Here is a 23,897-nt window from a genome sequence, read left to right as displayed (position 1 = left end):
GTCGTTATCAAATTATAATACTCACTACACCGGCAGGGGGCGGGCCATCGCATACACCTAATCTTTTACGCTGAGTTCATCTGCAAATGTCCCCTCTAGACTCCTTCAATCTGATCTCTACTGTCGCGATCCTCCATTTGTCAGTCCTATCACATAAAAGCATGTAATGCTCAAGATTTGGGCGAGATCTCCCTAAACATGCCTCAGCTGTGAAGACTGGAAGGCAAAGAATGTGTTTAGGTTCTCTCAAGGAACTTTTTCGGTCTGAAGCGTCTTCCTTATTGTATCTCGATCAATCAGGGCCCCACTTCTTTGTTTAGGCAGTCTTACTCTGCTCTTTGATTTCTTAAAAACATGTTTTGTTAGTATACCTCTCTCGTTGAGCCTTGTTGGCTAGTCTTTTTCAAACTCCTCTTCGTTGCCTCTTGTCCTCTAATACTTGTTTTCCACTCTTCTAGTATGCTACTTGTTTGCACAGCCTCTTCTAGTATTTTATCCTCATCCTCGAGACTTCTGAAATCTCTGTCACCTTCTCTTAAATGCTGCCTGGTATAATATCTTCCTTTATCAACTGTCTTTCTTTACATGTGTGTCAGCCATATCACTGTGGTCTCCTTTTCAGCTATACTTTTACTTTTTACTGTGTTTCTATTGAATTGGGTGTTCTACTCATTTATAAGTAGGCTTACTTGTATGTTCTTTAAAAGAAGCGTTCCAAGTGCAGCTTGCATGATTTCACTTTAGTCGGCTGTACCTTTTAAATGTCTGTTAAAGTAACCTCCCTTATGTTTTCCATGTTCCTCCATTATTTAAACTATTGATCGTACTGTTGGCTGTTATATGTTTTTGCCCACGGGACTGTTGCGATGCTGACTGTGTATTCATCTCACTAGCTCGCAACAACATATATATATATACATCAATATAACGAGCTCTGTGCGTCCAGTCGAGTCAGCTAAAATTTCCAGAGTGCTCTCCCCTTGTTGGGTTTCGCCTTACTCAGCTGCCAAAGCCAGTTCATTAGATAAGTATTGAGAAATTTTGTCGTGCATTTCGTCCTAAAGTGAGCATTGTCCCGACGTCAATATGGTCGGAATAATTGAAATTCCCACCCGTATTATGTAGGTTCTTAATTTTGAAAGCCTGAAATGTTCTTCATTCATCTAAGAACATGTGTCCATCATCGTATCCACTGTCCTGGTCAACGTGGGGGATGAGTACGTAAATGATAGAGTCCCAATGTGTGCTTCTTGCATGTTAAGAGCATGGGAAATTACGTATCGCATTAACGGATTTGAAGCATGTGGAGGTTCATTAAGATTTTTTACTTCATTTGATTCGTACCCATTTTCTTTCACTATAGTGCCACTCCCCCGGCGACCCTGCGGACGCTGTGTTCTTCCTTCCGAGTATATTTTTTTTACGCCGCCTGTAGATGATGTGTTGTGCGAACTGCTCCCTCCCTCGCCTCACAGGTGAATTCTCGTGAGCTATGTGATATGTGCGTCGAGAGATCTCGTTGAGTGCAGCAAGGCACGCTAGTTCACCCCAGCTATTATTCCTCAGACTGCTAGCCACTGTTGATACACTCTCTACGACTGTCCTCTTATTCGTCTGCCCTTTTCTGACGTGTCCTATTCTTATTTGAATGTTTCTCATCTGATCTGGCCCTTACATTATCCTCTTCCATCCTCTGCTCCTGACTTTAACCTAGAGAATCTCTATCAATAGACTATCCTCTAAGAGAAGTCTCTGTCCGATCCACGTGCTCCTCTGCAGCAGTCAGCTTTCCCCCATCTCCTGGTTTCATCAGACAGTCTCAGCAGCTGATGAACAGGACACCTAGAAGCCTGATTCTTCCTGTCTGAACCTGAATGCTTCCAGTGCTGCAAGATGTCACTTAGGGCATGGATTGTCCCTGTGCCTGCAGCCAAAAAAATAATCTAATTTTTTAGATTCTGTGGGAAGTGAACAGACTGACTTGGGCAGCATCCATCTGAAGAATCTCATGGGAATGCTTTGCTGTTCCAATCCTATTCCACTGGCACAGCAGCGGAGACAACTGGCTCGTACTATACATTTGCCTTAGATGTTGCCTTGGCATAAATATGGCAGCAGGTGAACCTTCTCTTCCCAGAGGGTGGAAATCCAGGGTGATCCTCATCACTGCAGGCTCCGATAGGTTTCGCACAGGTGAGCTAGGAGCTAGAAAATTTTGATTTGCTTAGAAGCCCCTAGAAAGACCTATGTTAAAAAAACAAACAAACAAAAAAAAAAAACACAACAACAATTAACAAGGTAAAATCCTTCTGTGTTTGTGCCAGATCTGAGTTTGCCTAAATAGTGGAAACACCTTTCCTTCTCATTCTTTATGCTGCTATTTTGTTACAAGAGTCAGCGATAGCACATTTACCTTTCATTCACTTACTGATAGAACTCTCAAGAAATCAGGACAGGCCTGCTGGGCCCCACTTGTCACAACAGGCACCCAAAAGATGCTTCCCTCAATCCAAGGATTTGCTACAAGAGACTGTATTCATCCAGATGTTCTTAAATGCCACGGTCTTAATACCCTTTGACTATTAATGGTCCAAGTGTAAGATGCAGCGTGCCCACAGCATTTTCTCATGCTCCCTATTCAATAGACTAATGGAATTCTCCTTCTCCAGCACTCTAGCTCAGAGATAAGCTGCTGAAGTTGGGCCGATCACCATGTAAAACTGACTCGCCTGCTTATTGATGTTTGACTTACACAACATCACTGCACTGGCTAAACAAGTAACTCGAGGCTGCTTCCCCTATTACAGTGTGCAGCAAGTTTTGAGCCTGACATGCTCCACTGAAGGTGAAGTGAGCCAGGTTAAGGGAGCCTGAGCCCCCCACACTTTGGCTGAAGTTTCAGGCCCACTGCATGCCTACCTCCTTGCTCTCAGAAGTAAAAGGTAAAACAGGCAGAGCACGGGCAAAGAAAGGGCACTCTGCCAAAAGCTAACAGTGACCTGATGGCTGCACAGCGGCACTCAGGGCACAACAGAATTGCATTGTAGATGTGTGGGCATGAACACACACCATCAGTCTGAGCGTAAGTTGGTGCTACTTGTGCAGAGGGGCCTGTAGAGATTGTAGCAAGAAAAGAAACTAAGCTACCTCACATGTTAATGGTTTGTTCCCACTCCATCCCCCAATGCCCGTTCCTTGGCATGTGAGTTAGACTGCAACTAACCACCAAGCTCCTATGACCACATGACATTAGCCAACATCCTGGATGCCTAACAATCAGGGCCCAGACCAGGCACTGCACAGAGACAGCTGTAGTGGCACTAAGAATCTGCTCAGGGCCATGGACACAAGTAAGATCCCTGTGCTTACGCTGCTGGGCCTCTCTGCAGACTTGACCACAGGGTATTACTCACCCACCTCAAGACACAGCGAGTGCATGGCCCAGCTCTACATCAGTTCCATTCATTTCTCTCCAGCACTGCCCACAGTGGTGATGGGTAACCACACCTGCTCTCGGAAGCCTGCAGGATTCCAAGGGATCTATAGTATCCCCACAATATCTACTTGAGACTGATGATGAACAGACTCCAACCGGTACAGAACATGGCTGCCTACCTTCTCCATGGCTAAGGCTGCTGAGAACATCAGGCCTGTGTTCAAGTCCCTCCATGGCTCCTAACCAGCTTCCAATGCCGGTTTAAGCCTTGGTCCTGAGCTTCAAAGCAATTAATGGATCAAGCCCCAGCTACATTAAAGACAGAATTTAGATCTATTATCTGCCTGCTCCCCTGGGGCAATGCATCACACAAAGCATCTGAAAGCTGAGACCAAAGCTTTCTCAGTCAAGGGGACACAACGATGGGACAATTTCCAGAGGAGATCAGGTTAATCCAGAGTCTGACCAGCTTCAGGAAATGCTGCCAAGCCTTCCTCTTTGAGATAGCCTTTCACCATAAGTGACACTCACAAGTCAAACATACTTTTTATTTCCAAACCCCTCCCAATCCTAAAAACAACCTACCCCCAATGAGAAGGCTCCTGACTTCATCAAGGAGAAATGCTAGAGACTCCGTAAACTCCACTAGGGACTTTGCTATTGATTTACATGGAAAGTACTCAGATACTATGGTAATGGGCAGCAAAATAAAATTTAGAGCAGTGGCACTCAACCTTTCCAGACTACTGTATCCCTTTCAGGAGTCTAATTTATCTTGAACACCCCCAAGTTTCACCTCACTTAAAAACTACTTGCTTACAAAATCAGACCAAAATACAAGTGTCACAGCAAGCTGTTGCTGAAAAATTGCTTACTGCCTCGTTTTTACCATATAATTATAAAATAAATCAGATGGCCAGGTTAAATGCAGTCTGCCACAGGAGAGCAAAGATTAGGTAAGCCCTATTAAGCAGCAGCCTTGTGATCCATGGAGGCCAGTGCACTATGAGATATCCTCCAGGACATTGCCCAGTCTGATTTTAAATAATCAGAGTAACATTCTAGTAGTCATATTAATGTGTTCACATTGTTCCAGTCACTGAAACTTGCAGACTTGGTGCCCTCAAGTGGCCACTTTAAGCTACTTCATATGTAGTATTAGAGGGGTAGAGGAGTTAGTCCGTATCCGCAAAAACAACGAGGAGTCTGGTGGCATCTTAAAGACTAACCAATTTGTTTGGGCCTAAGCTTCTGTGGGTTAAAAAACCCACTTCTTCAGATGATTGGAGTGAAAATTACAGATACAGGCATAAATATACTAGCACATGAAGAGAAGGGAGTTACCTAACAAGTGGAGAACCAGTGTAGACAAGGCCAATTCAGTCAGGGTGGATGTGGTCCACTCCCAAACAGCATCACTTGCCCCATAACCTCAGCCGTACAGAACGCACCACCACCCGCAGCCTCAGAAACAACTCTGACATTATAATCAAAAAGGGCTGACAAAGGTGGTGCTGTAGTCACCATGAACAGGTCGGATTATGAACAGGAAGCTGCCAGGCAACTCTCCAACACCACATTCTATAGGCCACTATCTTTCGATCCCACTGAGGAAGACCAAAAGAAACTACACCATCTGCTCAAGAAACTCCCTGCTATAGCACGGGAACAAATCTACACAGACACACATCTAGAACCCAAACCAAGGGTATTCTATCTGCTACCCAAGATCCATAAACCTGGAAACCCTGGATACCCCATTATCTCAGGTACTGGAACTCTTACAGCAGGATTATCTGCCTATATGGGCTCTCTCCTCAGACCCTACACTACCAGCACTCCTAGCTATCTTCAAGACATCACCAACTTCCTGAGGAAATAACAATGCATTGTGGTCTTCCTGAAAACGCCATCCTGGCCACCATGGATGTAGAAGCTCTTTACACCAATATTCCACACAAGGATGGACTACAAGCTGTCAGGAACAGTATCTCTGATGAGGCCATGGCGCACCCGGTGGCTGAGCTTTGTGACTTTGTCCTCACTCACAACCATTTCAGATTTGGGGACAACTTCAAGTCAGTGCAACGCTATGGGTACCTGCATGGCCTACAGTATGCCAACATTTTTATGGCTGACTTAGAACAAACACTTCCTCAGTTCTCATCCCCTAGTGCGTCTCCTCTACTTGCACTACATTGATGACATCATCATATGGACTCACGGGAAGGAGGGCCTTGAAGAATTCCACCTCGATTTCAACAATTTCCACACCACCATCAACCTCAGCCTGGACCAGTCCACACAAGAGATTCACTTCCTGGACACTACAGTGCAAATAAGTGACTGTCACATAAACACCACCCTACACTGGAAACCTACTGACCCCTATACTTACCTACGTGCCTCCAGCTTCCATCCAGGACACATCACACAATTCATTGTCTACAGCCAAGCCCTAAGATACAACCACATTTGCTCCAATCCCTCAGACAGAGACAAACACCTACAAGATCTTTATCAAGCAGTCTTAGAGCTACAATACCCACCTGGGGAATTGAGGAAACAGATTGACAGAGTGAGATGGGTACCCAGAAGTCACCTACTACAGGACAGGCCCAATAAGGAAAATAACAGAACACCACTGGCTATCCCGTCCAGCCCCGAGGTAACCCCTCTCCACTGGATTATCAACTATCTACAACCTATCCTGGAAAACGATCCCTCAGTTTCACAGACCTTGGGAGGCAGGCCAGTCCTCGCTTACAGACAGCCCCCCAGCCTGAAGCAAATATTCATCAACAACTACACACCACACCACAGAAACAATAACCCAGGAACCAATCCCTGTAACAAAACCCGTTGCCTACTCTGTCCCCATATCTACTCTAGCCACACCATCAGAGGACCCAAACACATCAGCCACACCATCAGGGGCTCATTCACCTGCACATCTACTAATGTGATATATGACATGTGCCAGCAATGCCCCTCTGCCATGTACATTGGCCAAACTGGACAGTCTCTATGTAAAAGAATAAATGGACACAAATCACACATCAGGAATGGTAGCATACAAAAGTCAGTAGGAGAACACTTCAATCTCCCTGGACATTCAATAAAATTTAAAAGTAGCCATACGTCAACAAAAAAACTTCAGAAACAGACTTCAAAGAGAAACTGCTGAGCTACAATTCATTTGCAAACTTGACACCATTAATTTGGGCTTGAATAGGGACTGGGAGTGCCTGGCTCACTACAAAAGCAATTTTCCCTCTCTTTGTATTGACACCTCCTCCTCAATTATTGGGAGTGGATCACATCCACCCTGACTGAATTGGCCTTCTTAACTCTCATTCTCCACTGGTAAGGTAACTTCCTCTCTTCATGTGCCAGTATATTTACGCCTGTATCTGTAATTTTCACTTCACGCATCTGAAGAAGTGGGTTTTTTTTTTAACCCACAAAAACTTATACCCAAATAAATCAGTTGGTTTTTAAGATGCCACCGGGCTCCTCATTGCATATGTAGTACAAAATTAGACCATATCTGTAATTTCTCAATTGAAAAAAAGACCATTAACTTTTCCGTAACTGGTGTTCTTCGAGATGCGTTGCTCATGTCCATTCCACAATTGGTGTGCGTGCTTGCCACGTGCAACAGTGCTGGAAGTTTTTCCCCTAACAGTACCCATAGGAGAGCACCCCTAGCGACCCCTGGAGTGGTGCTGCTATGGCGCAGTATAAGGAGAGCTGCGCACTCCCCCTACCCTCAGTTTCTTCTTGCCAGACAACTCCGACAGAGGGGAAGGAGGGCGGGGTATGGAATGGACATGAGCAACACATCTTGAAGAACATCAGTTACGGAAAAGGTAACTGTCTTTTCTTCTTTGAGTGATTGCTCATGTGCATTCCACAATAGGTGATTTCAAGCTATATCTGTTGGAGGTGGGTAGGACTTCATAGACTCTCGGGACAGAGTACAGCTCGGCTGAACCCGACATCCTCTCTGGTTTGGGAGACAATCGCCTAATGCGAGGTGAACATGTCAACCGAAGACCATGTGGCAGCCCTACAAATGTCCTGAATAGGGACATGGACTAAATAGGCAGCTGATGAGGCCTGTGCCCTAATCGAGTGTGTCCTCACAATCGGCGGCGAGGGGACTTTTGCCAGGTTGTAACAGGTACAAATACATGAGGTGATCCAGTTGGAGAGTCACTGTGTGGAGATTGGCCAACCTCTAATGCGTTCGGCCAAGGCGATGAACAGCTGTGAGGACTTACTGAACGGCTTTGAACGTTCCAAGTAAAAAGCTGGAGCCCGTCTCACATCCAGCATGTGGAGGCGGCGCTCCTCATTGGATGTATGGAGCTTGGGACAGAGCACCGGCAGGAAGATGTCCTAACCCATGTAGTAGGTGGAGACCACCTTGGGGAGGAACGAAGGATGCGGTCGGAGTTGGACCTTATCTTTGTGGAACACCGTGTACAGGAGCTCACAGGACAGGGCCCTGAGCTCCAAGACCTGTGTAACTGACATGATAGTCACCAGGAAGGCTACCTTCCACGAGAGGTGTGACCAGGAACATGTAGCTAGCAGCTCAAACGGGGGACCCGTCAACCGGGCCAGCACCAAATTCAGGTCCCACTGTGGGACTAGGGGCCTAACATGGGAAAAGATTATCCAGTCCCTTAAGGATTTGGCCAGTCATAGCATGGAAGACTGATGCGGCCGCCAAGTGCATCTTGACGGACAAGAGCACTAGGCCCTGGGCTCCAAGGTGAAGGAGATAGTCTAAAATGAGCTGGATCAGCTGCTCACTGGGAAAACTGAGACCACTTCACCAGGTAGGCCTGACATGTGGAGGGCCACCTGCTTTCCAGGAGGACACACTGAACCCCTTCCAAGCAAGTTCTCCTGGCCTAACCATTGAGAAGCTATGCCGTGAGGTGGAGTGCCGCTAGGCTGGGGTGGATGAGGCGGGTCTGGCCCTGGGAGAACAGGTCAGGGTGGGATGGTAACAGCCATGGTGGGGCAACTGCCAGGCTCATGAGAGTTGCGTACTAATGTTGCCTGGGCCATGCCGGGCGATAAGGAGGACACGGGCCCTGTTCATTTTTATCTTCTCCAAGACCTTGCTGATCAGTGGGATCAGGGGAAGGCATAGAGAAGCTGGCCCGACCAGGATAGGAGGAAGGCATCAGAGATGGCACCTGTGCCCAACCCCCACTTGAGGCAGAAGCAGGGAGACCGGTGGTTCTGCTGTGTCACGAAAAGGTCCACCTGGGGAGTACCCCACTTTTGGAAAATCCTGTGCACCACCTGTGGGTGTAGCGACCATTCGTGCTGAGAGGAGAAGTCTCAGCTCAGGCAATCTGCCCACAAGTTCCAGGCGCCCAGTAAGTGGTGGGTTTGTAGGCAAATATCATGGGCTATACAGAAGTCCCGCAGCCTGAGGGCTTCCTGGCAGAGGGCAGAGGAGCGGGCCCTGCCTTGCCTGTTGATGTAGAACATCGAGGCTGTGTTCTCTGTGAGAACCCTGACCACTCTGCCCTCCAGGTGCCAGCGGAAGGCCACGCATGCCAGACAGACCGCCTTGAGCTCCTTGACATTTATATGCAGGGCAAGGTTCTGTGCAGACCACAGACTTTGGGTCTGAATGTTCTCCACATGGGCTCCCCACTCCAGATCCAACGTGTCAGACACCAGCTCCTCTGATGGGGCCCTGAACGGGACCCTGTAAAGCATATTCCTTGGGGAGAATCACCATTGTAGGGAGGTGATCACCGATTCGGGCACAGTGAGGACTGTGAGTATTCACCCACGAAAACCATGCTCCAATACGTCTGTTAGTCTATAAGGTGCCACAGGACTCTACTGCTTTTACAGATCCAAACTAACACGACTACCCCACTGATACTTTGTCCATCCTGTCTCTGCACTAGGAGAAAACCGAGGTCAACCAGAGCTGGAGGAGCCTCATCCTGAGTCTGGCGTGGTGAACCACATATGTGCATGCCGACATGTGACCCAGGAGCTGGAGGCACACTCTGGCTGTGGTCACGGGGAACCTTGTGACTGTGCTAAGCTCCCTTAGGGTCACAAACCTGTCTGGTGGAAAGGGACCTTGGCCAATGTCGCATCCAGGACCGCCCCAACAAACTCTATGCGCTACACCAGGACTAACGTGAACTTGATGTCATTTACCAACAGGCCCAAAGTGGCGCACATGGACAGGAGGAACACCATATGATCCCCCACCTGTGACCTGAAGCTGCCCTTGATCAGCCAGTCGTCGAGATGGGGAAGATCTGAATACCATGACATCTGAGATAGGCTGCTACCACAGACATGCACTTTGTGAATACCCTGGGAGAAGTGGACAGGCCAAACAGGAGGACCATAAATTGGTAGTGTTCCTGCCCAACCGTGAAATGGAGGAAACATCTGTGCCCCTCAAATATATGAATCTGGAAGTACGCATCCTGCAGATCAAGGGCAGCGTACTAGTCCCTGGGATCCAGGAAGGGGATGATGGAGGCCAGAGAGATCATGCAAAACTTGAGCTTTACCATGTACTAGTTCAGGTGCAGGATAGGCCTGAGTCACCCTTTGGGATAAGGAAGTATAGTGAGTGGAAACCCTTGTGTCTGAACTCAGCTGCTACCACTTCCACCACTAGGCCAAGGAGCTGCCCCACCTCCTGCTTGAGCAAGGCCTTGTGAGAGGGGTCCCCCATGAGTGATGGAGATGGAGGGTTGGTGGGCAGGCTAGAGGTAAACTGGAGGGTGTAGCCCCGGGAGACAGTGTTGAGGACCCATCGCTCCGAGGTCAGCCGCAACCACTCCAGGAGAAAAATACATGACCGGTTGGAGAAGGGAAGCTTTACTGTGGGTGGATCCCGGGTATGAACTGGTAAGTCGCCCCCAGGCATCCTGTCAAAACTGATGCTTTCCCGCCTGTTTGCTTTTGGAGGGCCCAGGTTGGGTTGCAGACCGAGACTGCCTCTGCAGGCATTTCTTATAGTCCCTTGACTTTATAAGGGGGCTCATATTTAGATTGGATGGCCTGGGTGGGAGCCTGCTGCGGCTTAAACTTGGTCCTGGCCGGGACATAGAGGCCAAGGATCTTAAGCGTTGTGCATGAATCTTTCAGGCCATGCAATTTCATGTCTGTCTGTTCTGCAAACGGGCCCTGCCATCAAATGGAAGGTCCTGTAAGGAGTTCTGCACCTTGCTGGACAGCCCAGACAGCAGGAGCCATGACACCCTCCTCATGGATATCGCAGAGGCCATAGACCTTGCAGCCGTATCCGTGGCATCCGACGCTGCCTGAAGGGCTGCCCTGGCGGCAGCCGTACCCTCCTCCACCAGAGACTTGAACTCCTTCTTGTCATGCTTATGGAGGGAGTCTCGAATCTGGGCAGAGAGCCCCACAAATGGGCTTGGTGGTTCACCACCCGTAACTAGAAACTCAAGGACAAATAAACTTCTCTCCTGAATACGTCCAGTCTCCTTGAGTATTTATTTTCCGGAGTAGGGGCTGGCTGGCTGGCCCTGCCTCTCCTTGTGGTTGACTGACTCGACCACCCGGGAGTTGGGGGCAGGATGGGTGTACAGGTATTCATGCCCCTTGGTGGGCACGAAGTACTTCTGTTCTGCCCTCTTAGAGATGGGGGACAAGGAAGCTGGGGTTTGCCACAAGGCCTTCAAAATCTTTGCCACCCCCTCATGAAGTGGGAGAGCCACCCTACCCAGTGCCGAGGCCAAGAGGATGTTGAAGAGGAAGTCTGAGGGTTCCTCCACCTCCTCAGCTTGAAAGTTAAGGCTTGATGCCACCCTTTTCAACAGTTCCTGGTGGGCCTTAAGAGTCCTCCTGCAGAACAGGTGGAGGAGGGGCTGTAATCGCCTCATCAGGGAGGATGAGGATGGGGGTGCAGTACCCACCGGTGCCACAGCTCACACCACTTGGTCACCCTCCGGACACGGAAACAGTGATGAATGCTCCACCAACTTCTTCCTGGGAGGCTGAGGTAGAGAGGCCGATGGTCTCTCTGAAGCTCCAGCCACCGAGCGAACCACCACTGGGGGCTGTGTCAGGGGCCACGAGGCCCATTGGTACCACAGTGCCGGCCAAGGAGCCTGGTGCCACTGCACGTGCTGTGGCACCCATGAAGCTGGCTGTTCAGCCTGACTAGCCTGTCCCAACAACTGACAACTACGAAGTGATGTTGGGTTGGCGGACGGCCTGCTGCTGTCCTTGAACCAGGAGGAGTGGGTGGTGTCAGGAACAGTGCCAACCACGAGACTGTGATCCCAGTGTGGAGGAGCAGGAGTACCGCTGGTAGCAACTGCTCCATGATCAGCTCCGACGGGCAGATCCGTGCCAGCGATCAATGCCTGGGACTGCAGGAGCAGTGCCATGGTGGGGCCCTGGAGCGAGATGAAGAATGTGAACAGTGTCGATGCCTGTACCACAATGGGCTATGGTAGCCTCTTGGAGTCAAGGACCTCTGGTGCCGTCTGTCCTGGTGTTGATGGGGCATGCTCTTCTTGTGAGGTCTATGGGCCCTTGAGGCAGAGCAGTGCCTGGAACCCAGCCAGACAACCTTGTGGGGGTCGACGGGGACTGGCGCAGACCGCACATGGGCTGGTCGCTGAGCAGCGAACGGCGTCAGGAACATTCCCTAGACCATGAACAGTAGCAACCAGGCAATGACTGAGGAGATCCAAGCAATGGCTTGCCTCCGGACCAGGGAGCCAACGTGGCAGTGCCCCTGGTACCAGCAGAAACATAACATCCTGGGCCACTTGAATGGAGGGCATCTGGACATCTAGGGAAGTCAATGCAGATTGGGCTGGGCTACTCCGCTCAACCTGGGTCAGAGCCCTGAAGGCCGATGGGGATTGAGAACTGCCAAATGTGGGTCTAGTTTCTCCCCCGGTCTTGCTCCTGTGTCTTCTTAGCTTTTTTAGAGCATCCTGCAGATGGGGAGTGGTACTGGCTGGTGGAAGGCACTGAAGGGTCACCGCTTGAAGGATCTGCAAATCTTGCAGCGATCCCTGAGATGGGTTTCCCCCAGACAGCGTAAACAGTCTGTGTGCAGATCACTCACTGGCATCAGCCGTCTGTACGTGTCACACAAGTTAAAGCCCAGGGCATGGGGCATGCCCCGACCCGGGCACACTAAGCTAACACTAAACTAAACTACTTTAACTACATGCATCCGACGAAGTGGGTATTCACCCACGAAAGGTCATGCTCCAATACATCTGTTAGTCTATAAGATGCCACAGGACTCTTTGCTGCTTTTACTTTAACTACAGGTACTACTATGAAGAGTTCAAGAGGGAGGCTGGAGCCAAGCTGGAGCAGAGCAGTTCTGACGTACCTTCACTGGTGGCATTGTCCCTTCAAAAGTTATTTTTCCTCTCTTGGTATCCTGCTGTTAAATGAATTGTCTCATTAGACTGGCCTCACACTTGGTAAGGCAACTCCCATCCTTTCAAGTATTTATACCTGCTCCTGTATTTTCCACTCCATGCATCTGATGAAGTAGGTTCTAGCCCACGAAAGCTTATGCCCAAATAAATTTGTTAGTCTGTAAAGTGCCACAAGGATTCCTCGTTGTTTTTGCTGATACAGACTAACATGGCTACCACTCTGAAACCTCTGTTTTAAGTCTTTTCAGCATTTGGGTACCTTTCAGCAGTTGGGTCATGTTTACAGTAGAAGATTTCAAGTGTAGATAAGCTACTTATTTAAAGCAGAATATTTCAAGTTTGGATAGGCTACATATTGATCAGATAGATCACTATGAAGAGGAGATTTGAAGGTGGTGCAAGCAAGAGACGACGAAAACAACTGAGTGAAGCAGTAGTTAAGAGCTTAAAGCCAATAACTTCATTTCTCAGACCACTGGAAAACACACAAAGGTGGGAAATTCTGAAGCAATATCTTCCTGTTTCACTGCATGGGATATCCAAAACTAGATGGTCTGCACAGATGGATGGTGTTCAACCAGTTGTGCAGCATCTGAATTCAGTGAGAAAGGCTTTAAATGAACTGGAATCTCTCAATCTCACTCCACAGGTTCAAACTGAACTTCAGTCTATTCAGAAGCACATGTCCAAATTTGAATGCATTCTGATGTCATCTTTGTGGATGAAGCTACTAATCTAATAATCGAAGCACACAATGCTAAACTTGATGTTGAGAGGGATAACACTGCAAGTCTTATCAATGACATTCAACATATTTGTGAACAATGGGATGCGATCCTGAGTCCAAATTAGTTGCACAGAATATTGGAATTTCATCCGAGTTCTCCACCAATCGTAACTTACCTACTGAATCTGCTGCCGAGCAGCATTATAGGGTCAATGTCTTCCTTGTCATCACTGATTCTATTCAGTCAGGTCTTACAGGTCGATTTGAGTCACTGTGACTAATTTGTACCCTGTTGGGGTTGCTTTTGCAGTTCAACAGACTTCTCGGCTCTCTGTGAGCTAAGATCAAGTGTAAGATCTACTTGCTGCAGCTGAACAATTTCAGCAACAGTACAACAAAGAAATCTCAAAAGAGCTCAGTGATGAAGTCATCTTCCTCAAAAAAATATATCCACAAACTTTAAATTGGATTGCAAGCCAAAGGAATTGCTTCAAGAAATACTCAAACTTGGACTCTCTGGGGTGTTTCCTATGTGACCGATCCAGACTAGTGGGGTACAGGAGTCTGGTAGAGGGCAAATATACTGGTCACTGGATGAGTAGTTTTCTGTTCCCTGAGTGACCAGAGCAGGGGCTGCACTAGAGCAATCAGGCACCTGCTAGAACCAGCTAAGACAGGCAGGCTAATTAAAACACCTGGAGCCAATTAACATACTAGAATCAATTATGGCAGACAAACTAATCAGGACACCTGCTTTAAAAAGGACCTCCCCCATCAGTTAGTGGAGGGCGAGCAAGGAATGAGGTGGCATGCTGCTGGAGGACTGAGGAGTACAAGCATGATCAGGTTTCAGGGGGAAGATCCTGGAGTGAGGATAAAGAAGGTGCTGGGGGGAGGCTATTGGGAAGTAGCCCAGGGAGTTGGAGCTGTAGCTGTCACACAGCTGATACAGAACACGTAGACCGCTGCTATCCACAGGGCCCTGGGCTGGAACCTGGTGTAGAGGGTGGGCCTGGGTTCTCCCCCAATTCCTGATCGGACATAGGAGAAGTTGACCTGGTCTGTGAGCAACACCAGAAGGGAAGGTCTAATTTGGAAAGGGATCAGGCATGTCCCCGACCCACTAGGTGGAACATGGAGACTGTGGGTATTGTTTTCCCCATGCTGGCCAGTGATGAGGCGAGCTGAGTGAATGGCAGGTTTGAGCCTCTAGCAGAAGTGGCCAAACTGAGGGGCTGCCGTGAACCTCTGAGGCGAGCAAATCTGCCAAAAAGTGCAGGACCCACCAAGACAGAGAAGGAACTTTGTCACAACTAATATCACAATTGCGTTGTGTATTTTTGTCAGTCTGCCTGCATCAGTGGCTTCAGGTGAACACACCTTCAATGGGTTGAGGCAGGTAAAGAAGTATCACTGTTCAGCTATGGGACAAGAACGTGTGAATGGGCTCGCCATGTTTAATATCAACTGTGACATTGCATGAAAGCTAGATTTTTTCCCCTCAATTAGTGCATTTGCACAGAAAAAGGCTAGAAAAGCATGTTAAATAAAAAATATTCAAATTATGTCTCACTTTTTTTGGTGCCTTATTTTGTTTTCGTGTCATTTTTTATTTTTATTATGGCTGAGGACCTCAAAAGCTGGGGACCATCTAGCCCAGTATCCTGTCTTCTGACAGTGGTCAATACCAGGTGCTCCAGAGGGAATGAACAGAACAGGTAATCAATCATCAAGTGATCCATCCCTTGGTGCCCCTCCCCTGCTTCTGGTAAACAGAGGCTAGGGACACCATCCCTATCCATTCTTGCTAATAGCCATTGATGGATCTATCCTCCATGAATTTATCTAGGTTTTTTTTTTTTTAACCTTGTTATGGTCATAGCCTTCACAACATCCTCTAGCAAGAAGTTTGACAGGTTGACTGTACGTTGTATGAAAAAAACAAGCCTTTTTCTTTGTTTTAAACCTGCTTTTTCATTTGGTGACCCCTAGTTCTTGTGTTTGAGTAAATAACACTTCTTTATTTACTTTCTCCACACCGGTCATGATTTTATAGATCTCTATCATATCCCCCCTTAGTCATCCCTTTTCCAAGCTGAAAAGTCCCAGTCTTATTAATCTTTCCTCATATGGAAGCCATTCCATACCCCTAATCATTTTTGTTGCCTTTTTCTGAACCTTTTCCAATTCCAATATTTTTTTTTTTGAGATAGGCCGATCACATCTGCACAGAATATTCAAGATGTGGGTGTAGTATGGATTTATACAAAGGCAATATGATAGCCTGCCTTACTATCTATCCCTTTCTTAATGATTCCCAACAGTTTGCTTTTTTTGACTGCTGCACATTGAGTGGATGTTTTCAGAGAACTATATCCCCAATCTCTCTTTGAGTGGCAACAGCTAATTTAGACCCCCTCATTTGATTATGTTTCACTGTGCATTACTTTGCATTTATCAACATGGAATTTCATATGCCATTTTGTTGCCCAGTCACACAGTTTTGAGAGATCCTTTAATAGCTCCTTGCAGTCTGCTTGGGACTTAACTATCTTGAATAGTTTTGTATCATCTGCAAATTTTGCCACCTCACTATCTACTTCTTTTTCCAGATCATCTATGAATATGTTGAATAGGACTGGTCCTGGTACAGACCCCTGGGGGACACCACTATCTACCACTCTCCATTCTGAAAACTGATCCTTTATTCCTACCCTTTGTTTCCTATCTTTTAACCAGTTACCCATCCATGAGAGGACCTTCCCTCTTGATCCCATGACAGCTTACTTTGCTTAAAAGCCTTTACAGTGAGGAACCTTGTCAGAGGCTTTCTGAAAATCTAAGAACACTATAGCCACTGGATCCCCTTGTCCACCTGCTTGTTGACTCCCTTAAAAAAATTCTAGTAGATTGGTGAGGCGTGATTTCCCTTTACAAAAGCCATGTTGACTTTTCCCCAACAAATTATGTCATCTATGTGTCTGACAATTTTGTTCTTTACTATAGTTTCAGTCAGTTTGCCAGGTACTCAAGTAAGGCTTACTGGCCTGTAACTGCTGGGATCACCTCTAGAGCCCTTTTTAAAAATTGGTGTCACATTATCTATGCTCCAGTCATTTGGTACAGAAGCTGATTTAAATGATAGGTTACAGATTACAGTTAGCAGTTCTGCAATTTCAAATTTGAGTTTCTTCAGAACGCTTCGGTGAACAGTATCTGGTCCTGGTGACTTATTACTGTTTAGTTTATCAATCTGTTCCAAAACCTCCTCTAATGACACCTCAATCTGGGACAGTTCCTCAGATCTGTCACTTAAAAGGAAAGGCTCAGGTTTGGAAATCTCCCACAGGAGAAGCCAATGCAAAGAATTAATTTTGTTATCCTTGAGTGCTCCTTTAGCATCTCAACTGTCCCCACTGGTTGTTAAGCAGGCTTCCTGCTTTTGATGTTCCCAAAACAATTTTTGCTATTACTTTTGAGTCTTTGGCTAGCTGTTCTTCAAACTCTTTTTTGGCCCTCCTAATGACAGATTTACACTTCATTTGCCAGAGTTTATGCTCCCTTTTATTTTCCTCACTAGGATTTAACTTTCACTGTTTAAAGGATGCCTTTTTGCCTCTCACTGCTCCTTTCACTTTGTTAAGCCAAGCCACAGTGGCACTATTTTGGGTCTCTTACTATGTTTTTTAATTGGGGTTATACATGTAAGTTGAGCCTCTATTATGGTGTCTTTAAAAAGTTTCCATGCAACTTGCAGGGATTTTACTTTTGGCACTGTACCTTTTAACTTCTGTTCAACTAACTTCCCCATTTTTATGTAGTGTCCCTTTCTGAAATTAAATGCTACGGTATTGGCCTGCTGTGGTGTTTTCCCCACCACAAGGATGTTAAATTTAATTACATCATGGTCACTATTACCAAGGGGCCCAACTATATTCATCTCTTGGACCTGAGACTGTGCTTCACTTAGGACTAAATCAAGAATTGCCTCTCTTCTTATGGGTTCTAGGACTAGCTGCTCCAAGAAGCAGCCATTTAAGGTGTCAAGAAACTTTCTCTCTGCATTCTGTCCTGTGGTGACAAAATAGAAATAAGGAGTATTTTCAAAAGTGGCCTGCAAGGGCTAAATTTTGCAATTTCCAGAGTAGTCACTTCAGGCTGTTCTCCTCCTTCTAGAGGAAAATCACGTGCCACTGGACTTAAGGCCTTCCTATAGCGAACAGCCTGAGGGAGTCTCTCTCATCACATCTCACATGCAAAGGGTGGAGTTGTGCCATATGTTCATGAGAAACAAAGGAAAACTGTTAGTGCAGGAAGTGGTACTGCAGGCACAAATCCGCATTACTACACCAACCCTCCACCATGGCCTAGGAGAGACACAGCTACTGGACATGGCTGCCTTGCTGACATTTCTTTCAGCCCCGGCTGTCCACTCTGGTTTTTCAAGTTGGGGGTCAGCAGTAAAGGGAGAATATAAACGGTGTGGTAGCAGCACAAATAGTACCAAGCTACAGGAATCAGTTTGTCCCCACTCTAAAGCACTGCAGTTGAACTAACTTTGCTCGTCTTGATAGTGAGTTAATGCAGAAGGGAAATATTTAAATGGCCAAATATTCAGAAGTTAACCCACTGGGATTCTATCCTGCCATGTCACACTTGCACCCTTGCTCAGTGTGATGGTATGAGTCACACATACAACAGGCTCATCCAAAAGCTTCAGTGTCAAATCTATTGTTTGCATGCAGGGCAGTTTTCAGAGTCCTGTACCCTCATTCCTAAAAGAGCCACGGTGCAGGAGAGAAAAATAATTTAACCTTTCAGACTCTAAAAGATTAGCAGTATCTCAGACTATGCCTATACTGCATTTTAAAACCCCCGGCAATGAGTCTCAGAGCCTGGGTTAATGCTACAGCACTAAAAAACAGCTGTGTAGATGCTCAGGCTCTGAAGGTCGGGGAGCAGGGTGAATTTCAGAACCGAAGCCCGAACATCTACATACCTGCTTAGTGCCACAGTGCAACCCTAAATCTTTAGAGCTGGACTCTGAGTTGCTGCCACAGGTTTTAAAACGTAATTAGACGTACACTGAGTATATTGGTGGGATCAAACTATGAATGAGGCTTGTCCAAAATAACAGACTGACAGGTCAAACACATGTGAAGAAGTTATAGTTCACAGCAGCACAGTTATCCAAGCACTCTTCAGTCAAAGCAATTTCTAGGAAGCAGGTGCAGCTCCACATTCTACAGGCAGATGGTGCCTTGGTAAAGATCAAATTTGAGTTAACATTTCAGAACATAGACAAAAAACAGCAGTTTCACAAAAGCTCAGGTTCCAGGTTTATTAAGTAAAGTTAACTGAACTGTTTTTGTTCTGTGGAGATTCCTTTCGACTTCACCCAGAGGGGTAGCAGTGTTGCACAGAATCACAGCTGGACTGTGATAACCCAAATACAACTTTGGCTCATCTCACTGCTGACACATATGGAATGACTTGGGGATTATATCGTGCTGTGTCTGCTTGAGGCAGGTACACGTACAGATCAACACAAGATGCAAATGATAGTTCACAACCTGTCAAAACAAAGCAGGGCATTTTGCAAATGCACTGCCATGAGAAGACGCATGAAAAAAATTACATACTTGCTAATACATAATATGTTCAGGAGATGCAAAAACACCAAACAAACCTCAAACACAAAAATGTCAAGGGGAAAAAACACAATTTCAGACACAGTCTGTTCTAATTAAAACCCAGTTGTAATTTAACTTTAAATTCCTTTCAAGATGGGAGATGTACAGTAATGTAATTTAACAAAAACCAGGCTTCCCGTGGAGAGGTGTGTCCAAAAACACTGACGCACAAACAGGTTCATAATTCAAAGCAAAATGTCCCTGGGCATTGGTGGACTTGACTCTTGGAGCCGGAGCAAAGCAATTTATTACACTAGTTGCACTAGAGGGCCTACTGCTGATCCTTGTTGTTACAATACCATGTAGGATTCCAGAAGCGGACAGAAGGCAGCACACAAAATTCTGGTTACCATAAAAAACATCACAGGCCAGATCTCCCTGGGACTGACTGGAATAAAACAGCCAGTTCCCGTAACCTGGCCTCAGTTCTTCAGTGTTAATGTAATGTTCTGCAAGATTCTTCAATTCTCAGCTCACTCCTTTTTCAGCCGGACTTGTTTCTGTCTTGTGCCTGAGCACAAGCAAAATTGGCCATGCCAGATTATCCAAAAAACACAAGGGACAGAACGAAGAAAACTAGCTGAACCTGTAGCTGGCTTTCAGATCCTCTATTTCCAAATATCTGAGTTACAGATCAAAACTTTATCTACAAAAGAAATAACAAAAATGAAATAAAAATGGCACCATCCACAAAAGAAAAAAAAAATCTTACAACACAGCCTCGTAGAAATGGTTAGCAACGAGAGCTCAGTCACAAAAAAAAGGGATTCTAGCTCTTCAAAAGGTCAGAGGAAACAAAGCTAAAAATTACTATTCCATGTTCTCTTAATAAGTTAAACTGATCTTCCCTCCTACATGTCTACAAAAAGGCAGAGTAATCTACAAGCAAGAGGGGAAAATAGGCTACCAAAAATAAAAAAGGGAGAGGAGAGGAGAGAAGAGGAAAGAGCGTGCGCAGGAGAGAGAGCGCAGTCTGTCGTCATCAGGGCTCAGATGGGGCTGAGTTCCTTTTAGGGGTTTAAAAGATGCAAAACCGTTCCTTAAAGGTTTCCAATCTTCAGCAGTTAGTTCAACACTGTAGCCATAAAAACTCAAGTATGTATCAGAGGAGATATTCTTTCAGGCAGACCCACTGGCATCGTGAGGGCTGCTCAGTTTGTTTTAATCCTCAATTATTATGGGTTCATCATTCATGGGTTGTCGTAATTGGACTGCCTGGACTGGCTGAAGGATAATGGGCTTGTAAGGGCGTCTGGCGGCTCGCTTCGCTTCAGAAGATGAGAGCAGCTTGCGAATTTTCCTACAAACAGTGAAAATAAAAAGGAGCTTGTCACAAAGACAGAAAATCCTGCCATTTATTTCCTATTCTGCGGAGTGTTCTCAGGAGGTCGTATACATTAATGGGCTGGGCTGATGATATTTATTTCAGCTAAGTCTTCTCACTTTGTTCTTTTATTAATCCATCAAAAAAGAGCATTGCCATTTCTATAACTTCTCTTCTCCAAAGAGCCCAAAGATTTCTATTCTGACTTCAGTGGGCTATTTGCATATGGAAGTGTTTGTAGGATGAAAGCCTCTATTGTAGCAGATGTATGGAATGTATGCAATAGTTACAGAAACCCAATATTTTCCATTATAAACTTACGTATACACCCAAGACAATAACATCAACTGATAAATTTCAGAGCCATGTTACAAATAAATCATCATCGGCCACATCACCTGTCTACAAAGCCAACTCCCTCTGACTTATTTTAACATTTCAAACTTCAGAACAGGTTCAAAAGCTGCCACTTAAAAAAAAAATGCCAAAGAGATTCTCTTTTCCCCTCAGATGTGGAATTTCTCTGCCAAAATTACACAGGCCCAAGACCAAGAATGGGTAATATTTAATCCTGTGTTTGTAACAGCTTTCCTATGTGTAAAAATGTCATTACCTGGATATTTGGTATCTTGTGCTCTGCTAGAACTAGAAACAAGAAGGGAAAACCTGATCAACTCCAATAGAAGTTTTGCCATTGACTGCAATGAAGCCAAGAATTTTATCCAACTGGAAAAGGGAGATTCCCACATTTTTATGTATAGAAATGTTTTCATAAAGCTGGAGTCACACATTTTCTTTCTAAAAAAATTTCTAATGAAAAATTTCAGTTTGAATAATTTTGATTTAAAGTTTTCATTCCAAATCAGTAATTTGTATTTAGTATTCAAAACCTGGTATTTCTGAAGTTTCAACTTTTGTTTTTCTCCCTTCTGGCCATCGAATACAACAGCATGAATATTACAGAAAGAGCTTTGATCCCCTGCCTCAGCTGCCCCCACGATCAAGTGCTTCTACAAGCCAGCAGATTTGACACCAATGTGGAGAGCCTGACAGAACCACCAAAGGTATTTTCCTTTCCACTTCTCCTCCTTTGGTAACCCTTCATGTTTTCAGGAAACCTGAACCGCAATAACATCGGACCACTGAGTCCTAGTGCTTGTGAAGAAGCAGTATTCTATTCAGTTCTAGCCCCTTCGTATCCTTTCTCCTCCCATCTTCCCTCTTCCTTCTCAGGGACCCTGAGTTCAGAGTCAGGGGATTTTATTCCCATTATTTTTTCATTCCAATGAAGAAAGGAGACTGTCCCCCATTTTGGATCTTCAACATGTCAGGTTCATCCATTGTTTCAAGTTCAGGATGGTGACTCTAGCCTCCACAATTCCCCTAAAGCCTCAAGACCGGTTTGTGGTTTTCTACCTGCAAAATGCCTATTTCAAGTATCCATTTAGCCAGTACACAGGAAACTCCTCAGATTCCTGGTAGGAAAAGACAGTTACCTTTTCCATAGCTGGTGTTCTTCGAGATGTGTTGCTCATGTCTATTCCACAATAGATGTGCATTTTCCCCTAGTGTACCCGTAGAGGGGAGCACCCCCCACGACCCCTAGAGTGGCACCTGGCTGGTGCGGTATAAAGGGAGCTGCACGCTCCCTCCACCCTCAGTTCCTTCTTGCCAGACAACTCCAAAAGAGGGGAAGTAGGGCAGCATGTGGAACGGACATGAGCAACACATCTTGAAGAACACCAGTTATGGAAAAGGTAACAGTCTTTTCTTCAAGTGATTGCTCAATGTCTATTCCACAATAGGTCATTCCAAGCTATATCTGCTGGAGGTGGATAGGGAGTTCGCAAGTTCCCAGGATGGAGGAAAGGCCTGCCAAACCTGGCGTCATCCCTGGTCTGGGGGACTATCGCATAGTGCGAGGTGAACATGTGAACCGAAGACCACATGGTGGCCCTACAAATGTCCTGGATGGGGCCATGGACCATGAAGGCAGCTGAAAAGGCCTGTGCCCGAGTAGAGTGTGCCCTCACAATGGATGGCGGGGTAACATCTGCCAGTTCATAACAGGAATGGATGCACGAAGTGATCCGGTTGGAAAGCCACTGAGTGGAAATTGGCTGGCCCCTCGCGTGGTCAGCCAAGGCGATGAACAGTTCCGAGGACTTTCTGAATGGCTTAGTTGGCTCAAGGTAGAAAGCCAAAGCCCGCCACACATCGAGCATGTGAAGACAGCATTCATCACTGGACGCATGAGGCTTGGGGCAGAGGTCTGGTAGAAAAATGTCCTGACCCATGTAGTAGGCAGAGACCACCTTCGGGAGGAACACAGGGTGTGGGCGGAGCTGGACCTAGTCCTTAAGAAAGACTGCGTACGGCGGCTCAGCGGTCAGGGCCTTGAGCGCCAAGAGTTGCCTGGCTGACGAGATTGCAACCAGGAAGGCCACCTTCCATGAGAGGTGAGGCCAGGAGCACGTGGCCAGCTGTTCAAACGGGGGCCCTGTGAGACAAGCCAACGCCAGGTTTAGGTCCCACTGTGGGACCAGGGGTCTGGAATACAGAAAAAGATGGTCCAAACCCTTAAGGAACTGGCCAGTCACAGCATGGGAAAATACCATGCATCAGCGGACGGAAGGACGATATGGCTGCAAGGTGCACCTTATCCGACGAGGGCACCAGGACCTGGGCCCTCAGGTGGAAGAGGTAACCAAGGATAAGCTGGAGACACCCTGGTCCACAGCCCACCTAGAAAACTGGGAGCATTTTGCCAAATAAGTGCAGTGAGTGGAGGACCATCTACTTTCAAGGAGGATGAGCTTAACCTGCTCTGAGCATGTCCTTTCCTCTCCACCTAATCACTGAGCAGCCATGCTGTGAGGTGAAGAGCTGCCAGGTTGGGATGGAGGAGGCGACCCTGGTCCTGAGAGAGCAGGTCCAGGCAGAGGGGCAACAGCCAAGGCGGAGCTACTGCCAGGCCGGTGAGGGTCCCGTACAAATTCTGCCTGGGCCATGCTGGGGCAGTCAGGAGGACCTGGGTCTTGTCTGACTTTATCTTCTCCAGGACCCTGCTGATAAGGGGGAAAACACAGTTACTCACCTTTGTAACTGTTGTTCTTCGAGATGTGTTGCTCATATCCATTCCAATTAGGTGTACGCGCCACGTGCATGTTCGTCGGAAGATTTTTACCCTAGCAACACTCGGTGGGTTGGCAGGGCGCCCCCTGGAGTGGCGCCGGATACATACCCCTGCCGACCCAGCCGCCCTTCAGTT

General features: G+C 46.6%; 1 protein-coding gene across 2 annotated transcripts in view; it reads right to left on the bottom strand.

The window, feature by feature from the left end:
- Positions 1 to 18,936: 18,936 nt before the first annotated feature.
- Positions 18,937 to 23,897, bottom strand: part of MTA1 (metastasis associated 1) — a 191,350-nt gene continuing 186,389 nt past the window's right edge. For both annotated transcript variants that reach the window (XM_032783480.2, XM_032783481.2), the window contains one exon: positions 18,937 to 20,602. In XM_032783480.2, the coding sequence (XP_032639371.1) occupies positions 20,464 to 20,602 (139 nt within the window). In that variant the 3' untranslated portion in view covers positions 18,937 to 20,463. The remainder of the gene's footprint in view (positions 20,603 to 23,897) is intronic.

The sequence above is a fragment of the Chelonoidis abingdonii genome, chromosome 7 (genome assembly GCF_003597395.2).
Source record: "Chelonoidis abingdonii isolate Lonesome George chromosome 7, CheloAbing_2.0, whole genome shotgun sequence".
Classification (NCBI taxonomy): domain Eukaryota; kingdom Metazoa; phylum Chordata; order Testudines; family Testudinidae; genus Chelonoidis; species Chelonoidis abingdonii.
The sequence above is the reverse complement of the archived record's forward strand: the minus strand, read 5'-3'. Positions and strand labels throughout refer to the sequence as shown.